We start from the raw sequence: 10861 nt of genomic DNA, 5'->3' as shown, positions 1-10861 counted from the left end.
AATTATTCTAAAACTGTTGGTATGATTCGATGCCTCGAAAGGTCTAGCATAGTAATTTTCCTGGTGCATGCAGAATTGTTGATGTAAGCCTATTTAAAATAAAACTATCTATTGTTAAAACAATACGGTAATTTTAATTAAGGCAAGAAATCGTAATCGACAATAAAAGTTTCGTTTTGTTTATTATGGTATTATCTCACTTCTTAAATACTGCGTTCAAGAGATATACTTTAACATAATTATCTGTCACGGTTAACGTATTCGGGAGCGTGAATCCCCCCCCCCCCCATTTTTTGGCCCCCCCCCCCCCCCCCCCCCCCCCATTTTAATACTGCTATATACGCCACTGGAGCCACTTCGGCCTTTTAGATGATTTAAGGGTGGGTTTTGACATTCTGATCAGTCCGATGCGTGGCAACAAAAATTATGAATATCCGGGGCCCCTTAAAGGTTTGGGCCCCTGGCTTTAGCCCATAAGAGCTCATAGCTCTACGCCACTGCCCGTGACCAACAACTGCCTTGTGGTTATTTTCGGCTTGGATACTTACCGTCTACTGAATCTCCCCGTACAAAACTTGTAAACAATTCTTTACCATTCGTAGTTAGAGCTGATGTGTCTTGATCTTGGAAGTAATTGTCGCTCAAATAGTCCGTGAATTCAGCATTTTCAAACACAGATGAACAATTGCCTGTATTTTTCGCCACTAATCTTCCTGTAAAAGTAACAAACAATCGCTACAGCGTTTTTAGTGCAATCGTTGTAGGCCCTATGCTTAGCAAGATCCCCGACACAATCGGAAAGGCTCCCCGACCGACCGACAATCAGCAATTCACCCGGAGCCATCCGTCGGCGATAGTGTGTAGAGATTGTATGAAAACTAAGCTGTAACAGTAGTTGAACTTTAATGTCCATAGGCCTAACAAATAAATGCCTATTAAAGTGCTGCAACATTATAAACAAATTATCAAAGAATAAACGCTTAATTTTAATATGAAAATTGCCGATGTGACCGATTTGCTAATCATTGCATATGTCAAGAACTTTATTTTTGTTCCTCTTTGATCAAACTGACTGGATGTGCACTCTACTTTTGTGTTTCATACCGGAAAAATAATCGTACGTTTCATAAATATATCTAAAGGAAACAATTAGCCAATTCATTGTAATAATAATAATCGTCATCAGGAAAATAAAATAATTTCGTTTCATTAAACCTAATGTCTAGAACAACAAGTAGAATCAATAAGTCGAATGTTGTAGCAGTAACTTTACTGGAATTTGCAAATGTTAAACTCTTCCGAGTTTTAACTGGATTAGCAGAATATCTGATACGGTACAGTACCTGTTGCTTCTTCTATAGGAAGTTCATTCATATTGAATAAATACGGTTCAAAATCAAGTATCCAAATTTCTGGAACGTTCACTGTATCTTCAATGTTGACGACGATGTCCATGGCGCCATCATGTACGTTGAAATTCTCTAGCGTAGCTTGACCCATATCTAAAAAAAGCGCAAACATGCATTATCAATGTAACGTTTCGCCGTTAATTATGGACGTAAAACACATTCTTACAGAGCTTTAAAATTATACGTTTCGTCGTAAACCATTAACGCAAAAAACCCCTCATGAACTGCTTTAAAAACAATTTCCACTGCAACTTCTATGATAATGCACCACCAACTTCGTCAAATTTTGCATATATTCAGATCAGTGCCGGATTAACCATTAGGCAAATAAAGCACAAGCCTTGTGGGCCAGGCGAAAATGATGGGCCATCAAAAGTTGGACTGCAATATTATTTACACTCTATTTTCCGGTATTATTAGGCCAGAAAACTCGTAATTATTACCATGGAGTCCATTCAATTAACATTTTTGGCCATTTCCAAAATGTGCCTTGAGGCCAGACGATGCTTAATCCGGCACTGATTCAGATGAAGTTACGACTGCTTTGGAAAATAATTTTTCAGAACATTTCGATACAAAGTATCCACTGGCCCTGACTTGTGTTGTTTCTAAAACTACTTAAACTCAACCGCGAAGAGGAAGTGTACGGTGACCAAGTTAAAATAATATAAATCCACGTGGACACAGACGATTGGATTAGTTAAAATATCTGTAGCACTCATCGTAGAGCTATTTTGTATTAAATCACATCTGGTTTAGCCTTGCATAACAAACATTCATAACATTTTAGTGGCACTCAATTTAAAGGGGTCCCTTTTAGATAGAGCTTTTGTGGCCTTGACACAGCTACAAGAGAGCGCGAAAAGAAAGTATTGTTTGGAAAGTAGGCCTAAGCTATAAATAAAATATTTTCTCAAACCCTGAAATGTATTATCCTCGTTGTTAGCGGATATATCCTCGCCAAACTTAGCTAAGGCTACTTGTAGGAACCATACAGCTAGCAGAACCACCACCACCACTATCTTCTTTTGGAACATGTCTGATCTTCGAATTTTAAATTATAAATAACGAAAAATAGGCTACGTCAAACAAAACTGGCTACCCGTAAGCGAACTAAATGATTACTGTCATGCTTTACTGTAAATACTATACCGTCAGTATAGTTACGGTATGCATACGGCCCCGGCTGGATATGCATATATTTGAATAAATTAATACACAGCACATTTTTATCCTGAGATTTTTGCTATAAATAAAACCCAGAGGTGACGGAACTAGGGGGAGCTGTGTTATGGAGAGTAAATGTGTGACCGGAAATGGTCTGCAGTCAGTTGGTTGTTACCATGCGCCAGTGATGTTTGAGTATATAGTACAGTATGAAATTATTAGGCCTGATGAATGAATAAAGTTCAGAGTTTGTCGGGTAGTGAAATGATTATTTCACATTTCCTGAGATTTTTGCTATAAATAAAACCTAGTCGAGTCTCAACACACTAGGCTATGAATAACAAATTCCTCGCCAAAATTAAGGCACGATGGATGAAACAGATGTAGGCCTAATATATTCATTCTCTCGGCGTAAATAAAATAAATAAATCGTTTAAATTGAAAGATGGGCTCTTTCTCATGAAGTAACGCGATAATTCATATACACATTTGGTCAACCAGCGGAAATTGCAAAAGGAGAAAAAAAAAGAGGAGAACGGATTATATAATGGGACAACCTGAAAGTTTAAGTAATATCAGTGTAATTTAATATAATAATAGCAAAAATTACAATTTTTAAAACCGTTCACCCTGCCATTCGAGATCATACCTTTTAATTTTCAGACCCTTTTTTATTCGAGGCCACTTTTCAATGTAGGCCTACACAACTGACATTTTATCACTTAACTTTAGCCCGAAACCACTCAAGTTTGGAGTAACGTAACCTACCCCTGGCCCTCCCCTGGATGCATAATTCGATTTGGGTTGTTGGCGGGAGGTGGCCAGGATGCATAATGGTATGTGGGAAATGGACCTTTTCAGAGTGCCAATCACAGAGACGGCTCCACAGATTTTCTGGGGGGGGGGGGGGGGGGGGAGGTCACACAATATGGAGGTCAAACAATATGAATTTCACGCCACCACGCTCACCTCAGCCCCACCATGGTTGGTGAAAATAAGTGGTAAATAATCGAGCTCTCCTTTCGCCCACTGCTGGATCGTCACTGATTCATGGGTGCACTCACTTTTTTGCTCTTTTCTCTCTTTAACTCAGATTTGTCACTTTCATTTTTTTATTTTTCGGCTTGATTGACGGGGGTGGCGTGACTCAGATTTGTCACTTTCATTTTTTTATTTTTCGGCTTAATTGACGGGGGTGGCGTGGCACGGGCCCTCATCCCCCCCCCCCCGCTGGATCCGCGCCTGAATCAAACTTAACAACTGACCAATCAGAACAGGGACAGAATACGCGCGTGTTTAGTTAAAAGTCTTTGGTTTAACAAGCACACGTGTTGTCCTAGAGACGCACGTGTTTGCTTATGTTTTAACATTGTCGTTATGTGGGACCTTTGCAGCAATATTCAAAAGGTGTTGATGAGTAACTTAATAGATTTAGATTTAGAATTGTTACTGGTAAAAAAAAAATTAGCCTATTAATATTTTGATATCTTAGCGTTGACAGGTTTGCAAACTTTAATTAAATCAACATTATTTCCGACTGGGTATAAAGTGTGTTTTTATGGTACCGGTAGCTTTTCGCAGAAGACTGGTAATGTGCCAATGGGTGAATGGTATTAAATACAGTATTGGATAAGTCTTCCTTCATTGGTGAGTGAACCCCATCCCAAAGGCCGGGGCCGTAACATTTTAGTGACACCAATCTAGCAACATATAGAAACTCCGACCTTGGAAAATAAAAAGAAAACTAATAGTATGATAAGATAATATCTTAAAAATTATAGCTTTGATAGACCTATGTTAAGATACAAACAGTGTGATAAAATATAATTTTTATACTGTAATAATATAGGATTCAAAAGGGAGCATCGAGCGGACTAAGTAAAATGTCTGAAGTTGTGGTGGGGCGCAGTAGCACACTCTTCGAAATCGTCGGTTCACACGTTTAATTCGACAGGTGGTAAAATAAAAAAGGCCCCGGTTACTAAACTTACAAAAAATAATAGGTAAAATGAATAATTGATGAATTATGATGGTCTATGATGGATACTTTTTCCACTATTTGGCCAATATCATTGCTCGTCGGCTCTGCAGGGAATTTATCTTGGGTAGAACTGTATCATAGACCCTAATTTTTATAATTTAAATTATATTTATCAAAAAGTTCAAATATGAAAAATACGCTTGCAGGAAAAGAAAAAAAAACTCTAAAAGAGCTTATAAATCAAGATGTACGGTTATGAAATAGATTGAAATGTCAAATTAAAGGGCAATACGATATAAAATATAACAGTAAAGACATGGTATTCAGTATACAGTAACATTTATTCAAATCGAAATATGTGAAAGTAAACAATTAATAACTATAAATTACGATTTAGGAATCAGATTAGAAGTTAAAAACTTGCCAACATGGTAATGTTGATAGTTAAAAAATTATAAAAAATATAATTTGGTAGGCCTAATACAGGTAGGCAAGTTACAAAAAATAATATAAACTGTAACAGCAGCAGCTCTATTTTGGAACTCGATAACTCTCACCCCTCTACCGCCCTCTACTATCTAATTAATTCGTTTGACGTTAGGCGAGAAGCCACAAACGATGACGAGCAAAGCGGTTGTTCAGTAAATACATTTATTTATTTATTTCATTATCATTTCAACATACACTATAGCAGTCAACGGCGCTCGCTAGAGAAGCTTTCACACAAAAATGTATTACATGTAAGCAAACACCGTTAAAACAGTGGCAGGGAAAGGTGAGTTCTTCACTATGTTTGGATTTGTCAATGAATATGGATAATAAACAAAACAACGTGACCTCAGATAAAACGGCCCCTCGGTGGTAGCTATAGTGAGTTTGACGTCATTATGGTTCGCCTGACAATGGTTGGAGTTAATAGAGATTAATATATAGGCTTGGCTTTGTCGTAGGGCTAGGGAAGATTGTCAGGGAGGCTATTTTTGATTGTCAGAAGCGGCTACAAAGTTAAGTAGAACCTTGCAAGACTCTAGACTTCACATGCTTGGCAGGCAGTGACTTAGTTGATACAAAACAAGACAGTGTGTAAGTAAGCAGGTACTGTACATGCTTAGATATTCATTTGAATCAAAGCCTTCCTTTAGATTTGGAGAAATAATATGGTAACTAAACTAGGATAGGACTACTACTGCTTAAAGTTTATCTCCATTAGTGGGGGCGAATACCACTACTTCAGCAGTAAGTACGTGCTTGGCTGCTAGGCACAACCACTAGGCTATAGAGACTTCATTTGTAGTGCCAGTAGGCGTACTACAGTATAGTTGGAAGGGCCTACCAAAGAAAGGTGAATTTTACCTGGCTGAAGTGAACACTTTGACAGAAAGTAGGTACTTAACATTATCTCACACATCCTTCCTTTTGGGGCTGGGCTAGAACCTGTGTCAGAATCCTTTTAATATATTTTTCCATGAAGAATATAAATAATTGTTTTGTTAGGACATGTTTTTCCTAATTACGGTCTTTATATTCTCTTAGTCTTTAAATTGCATTTAATGAAAGTATGGCTTTTTTACTGTGCTTCATTATACCTTAAATGCGTTTTATATTCTAAAATTATTTAGCACATACTGATCAACTATGTGCTTCAACATGAAGTGAATTTTATATTCTACACTTTGTATTGTAAATATTGGTCCAATTCAGGGCTTGTATGAACTACAATATAGTAATAAAACTTTAATTTGATTTTAGAAAGTTAGGGTATGCTTCTGATGAACCTAGTTATGTACCACTCCTTAAACCAAGATAGTAAAAAAATGAACCCATATTTATAATCAAATTATAAATAAACAGAATCATACTTATTTTAAATATACAGATATAATACTGTTCTGCTATTATCATTGCAGGAGAAGTTGATTTGGAGAAGTTTCAATCTAACAAGGAAACATAAAGGACACTAACCAATGTTGAAGCATTGCTATAATGTTCACAGATGCTATGAAATACCTATGAAGATATGCAACAATACATGGAACTAACTTACACCAGTTGAATATTGTCTTGAAGGATACAAACAAACCTTGTACATGTAACAGACATTGGCCAATACTTGTGGTCAACGTAGATTTTTTTACAATGGAAGGTTCACGGAAGGGCGGCGAAAATGGTCACCAGGACTTATGTGGGGTGCTATTAATTACTGCTAATTTAGGATCGTTATTTGAAGATGTAAGTATTATTTTCAGTGCGTACATATTCCATCTGTCATATGACGGTCGTACAACTGTCGGCCGACGAATCCAATATGACAGTTGTATGCTGCTGATTTTCAATGGCAGTATGAATGGATCATCTTTAACGATCCGTTGCGCGTAGTTTGTAGCATTGCGTTCTTCATAGAATGTCGTCAGCGGATGGTGTTAGGGCGCCGGCTGTTGTGCGCAGTGGGTGCCAGGTTTAAGCCACAGAATGACACCAAATTTGTGTTTGCAGGAACAATTTATTTTGGCTAAATCGTACCAACTGTTCACACTTGGATTCTGTCACAACCATCAACTTGCCATTTTTTAGAGGTTGTTTTCTATATACAAAAATATAGAATATATTTTTAGGTAGACATATTGGAAGTTAGATAAAAATCCAAGCATGGAAAGGGACCAAAGTGCAGGGAGAGAAAAACATACTGGTACTCTAAGAGCAAAAAAAAAAAAAATAATGACCTTTATGCATAAAGCAAGAAAAGCCAATTAGGTTAGAATCTTCATCCACACCATCAAATTTCCTTTGACAAAAAAAACTGTTGTATGACCATATATAGTCATGGTTTGCCTATATATGGTTATGATGTGATGTCATAATGACCATATAAAGGCATTTGTCAAATAAAATTTGGTAGTTTGGGCAAGGCTTTACAGTACATTACAGACCAGTGTTGGTAATAAATGATCCAAAATTATAATTTGTAGATTTCTATGATATGTTTGTCAATCATTTCAGGTGAGCAAATCTCTTTATCGAATATGCTGGTTTAATTAATAAGGCGCACTGAATGATGTAATTTGTAATTAACCTAATTTTTAGAATCAGTATCTAAACTGTGTTTCATGTTTACATTCTGGCACACGTGTAAACAAATACCTTTCAACCATACTATTCTAACAGCTCTTAAAGGGGCTGTTGTGTAATCTTTTGTAATATTTTTTGTTTTATCATAAATAATTGATCGAAACCACAATTTGTGAAGGGCTACTTAAAAAACTACCTTAGGTCCTTGGGTATTGGTAATTTGTTATGTTGTCAAATTGCTGTTTGTTTTGTTATATAGTTATATTTCTATTGATTTAATTGTTGTTTATTATTTTTATTGTTACTATTATTTTTGTTATTTTAATTTACTTTGTTTAATTCTGTTACCAAAAAGATAAATTCTAATCGGTCATTATTATTATTATTATTGTTGTTATTATTATTATTCTTATTATTTAGTTTTTGTCAAAAGCAAGCATTCTCAGAAAAAAAATTACATTGTGATACATTATAAACTAACCTGCAATGTGTTTATTCTTATACAATGGGATTATTATGAATAAAATATAAAAATGTGTTTATTCTCCTAAAATGAGATAATTATAAATTAAATAGAATGATAAGGAAAATAATTATTTATAAATAATTTAGACCATTAAGGATTCCAAGATGGCACGTCATATCCTGTGCACCTGCATGGCTCTTTAATTAACTCAGCGAAAGCGAGAAGGCTTATTTAATAAGCTCCCATGTAATTGTTCCAAAATTAATGCTGTACATCTTATCTTTTTTTTTTTTTTTTTTTTGAATGACCTTTCCAAATTCATGACTATAAATCTACAGTAGTTTATACTAAAGCATACATTCACATTATTTGACTTCAAATTCAAACTTTTGGACATACAAGATTTCCTCTTAGTTTTATCCTTTGACCTTGTTATCCATTTTAATAATGCGTCATAGGGTTTACAGTATATCTACTAGCTTTGTCCCTTTATAGTCAAATTGTATTTAGTTGGTAATTGTTATAATTTGAGTTGTTTTCTATTCAGATATGTCTTGTGTATCAAACTTTTCTTTTTCACAGTTTGTGGATATTTTTCAAATAAAATTCTAATTTGTGTTTATTGGAAACACAAAGCCCTGTCCAGACTATCAAATTTTATTTGACAAAAACATGTGACATGCCTAAATATGGTCATGATGACATCACATCATGACCATATATAGCCACATCATGATCATATATAGGCACATCATGACCATATATAGGCACATCATGACCATATATAGGCACATCATGACTATATATGGGCATACAGCAGTTTTTTTGTCAAAGAAAATTTTATAGTCAGAACAGAGCTTTATGTATTATACTGTAATATTTCTAATACGTATGTGACATTAAATATGACACTGTTCAGTCAATCTTTGACACAAAGCCTTCGTACACAAACGTGTAGTCGTTTTGGAGACAGCTCAGATTAATCATTGTAATCATGTAAGAGGACAACACTGTCTCAGTGTCTGCTAATAATTATCTACAATTTAGAATTTCAAGAGCCCAATGGGAAGCAGTGGTCTAACTAATTTGTAAGCAAAGATGATTTTAAATAAATTTAATAAACATTTTACAAACTATGGTACCTCAGCCCCAATGTGGTTGTAGTTGAATTACAAAATTGTCTGTCTATGACACCTCCTCCCACCCTTTGGATTTGCCTCTCTATTGTAAGATAATTATTATAAATTACTTTTGTTATCATATATCTCCGCCATTTTGATAATTGATACATCTTTTTCATCTTTTTTCAGCTGGATAATATGTTGCCTATATGGCTGAAAGCATTTTTTGAGGTAAGTGCTTTTTAGTTAAAACTTGATTAAAAAGGGATCCACCATGCTTATACCATTTCATTTATTTTGTCACTTCATATATACTCAATTACATTTCAAAAACAGAAACAGATAGCAAAGGCAATTAAAAATATTTTCTGATGGTAGACCAGATTACCAATAGCAAAATTAATCACTTTCAAATTGCACCTCCAAATATGTACACAGTTTCTTAATCTACTGTATAATAACTGATTCTAATCATTTAAAAAATGTATATTAATCTTACTTCAGATTTGCTAAATTGTTTAATATTCATATATTACTGTGGTATTTACACATAATCATTCTATCTGTAGGTCCCATTGTTTTAATAATTTGAACTATTTTATTATATATTTTGTAGAATAGGCACAAGCCTTTGCATTGTTGACTCAAAGCTTACAGTAAAACAAATATTTGATAGTTTATCAAGTGTTATACTGATAAAAGTCCAATAATGATAAATTGATATCAAAATGTAGAGTTTGAATCAAGTAAAGGCATGCTTTACATAAATCATATTTAGAAAAAGGAAGATAAAACATTACAAGTAAAGTACTGTTTTATATAATTTTGTAAATTTGTATAGATATTAAAAATTATAATAATTCATTAATGTATAGAACAATCTCAAGCAGATTTGTACTGTATATATTTATAGCAATAAGTGTTATTGTGTGAATATTAAGTATAAATCTATAACAATAAGGTTTTATCTGAATGTTGTTAATGTTGAAGGGCAATATAAAACAATAAAATAAGATACTATTTAATGTCAAATAAAATCAAAGATATTACAACAAGCACGCTAAAATATAAAATTCAAAAAATAACAATATGCAAATTAAGGAATTCTCATAATTCTGTTTGAATAAATTCAATAAAAATATATATATTCAACAGTAAATCCATTTTCTTATAAGTGATCAAACATGAAAATATGAAATTATGACCACTCAATGCAAAAATATTAAATAATTGAAACTTCATCTTTTGCTGATAAGAGTATTTTAATACCAAATGTAGAAATGCACATTAAAATGTTCTGTTAAATTGATATTTAGCCTAAAATTTCAAAATAATTAATTGTAAATGAGGAGCGTCCATTAGGAATGCATTACTGTAAGTAATTTTCTTATTAACTGTCTATCATTCTTTATGATTTTCATTACAAAATAATTGCTGGTGGAAATCAATTTCTGATTTTTCAGATGATATAATTATCTTTTATTTTGTATCAAGTATTTTATACACTATGAGGTATGATATCAGTTAGTATTTTGGAGAAGTCTACAGTACGTAGATTTGTATATATTGCCGGTGTTCAACAAGAAAGGACAATCTTATTTTTATGATTTTCATTACAGAGTTAATTGCTCGTGGAAACCAATTTCTGATT

At 34.0% G+C, this 10861-nt stretch overlaps 2 protein-coding genes across 7 annotated transcripts in view; one reads left to right on the top strand and one right to left on the bottom strand.

Annotated features, from left to right (window-relative positions):
- LOC117123620 overlaps nucleotides 1-2552 on the bottom strand; it is an 8155-nt gene extending 5603 nt beyond the window's left edge. Inside the window, exons 1-3 of the mRNA XM_033269620.1 lie at nucleotides 2329-2552; nucleotides 1344-1502; nucleotides 549-713 (exon numbers count right to left, since the gene is read on the bottom strand). Coding sequence (XP_033125511.1) covers nucleotides 549-713; nucleotides 1344-1502; nucleotides 2329-2446 — 442 coding nt within the window. The 5' untranslated portion in view covers nucleotides 2447-2552. The remainder of the gene's footprint in view (nucleotides 1-548; nucleotides 714-1343; nucleotides 1503-2328) is intronic.
- Nucleotides 2553-5158: 2606 nt separating this feature from the next.
- The window catches only part of LOC117123553 (inositol polyphosphate-5-phosphatase A-like), a 42773-nt gene continuing 37070 nt past the window's right edge, over nucleotides 5159-10861 (top strand). Inside the window, exons 1-4 of one of the 6 annotated variants that reach the window (XM_033269524.1) lie at nucleotides 5159-5332; nucleotides 5508-5652; nucleotides 6465-6786; nucleotides 9400-9441. In XM_033269524.1, coding sequence (XP_033125415.1) covers nucleotides 6694-6786; nucleotides 9400-9441 — 135 coding nt within the window. In that variant the 5' untranslated portion in view covers nucleotides 5159-5332; nucleotides 5508-5652; nucleotides 6465-6693. Of the gene's footprint in view, nucleotides 5333-5412; nucleotides 5653-6464; nucleotides 6787-9399; nucleotides 9442-10861 lie in introns of those variants that run through there. The other 5 variants (XM_033269525.1, XM_033269526.1, XM_033269527.1 and 2 more) reach the window with 5 other exon arrangements.

This window comes from Anneissia japonica, unplaced genomic scaffold (genome assembly GCF_011630105.1).
Source record: "Anneissia japonica isolate Jap-2015-1 unplaced genomic scaffold, ASM1163010v1 scaffold287714_len2871179_cov188, whole genome shotgun sequence".
NCBI lineage: Eukaryota > Metazoa > Echinodermata > Crinoidea > Comatulida > Comatulidae > Anneissia > Anneissia japonica.
Note: the sequence above shows the minus strand (reverse complement) of the source record. Positions and strands in the feature narration are given on the sequence as shown.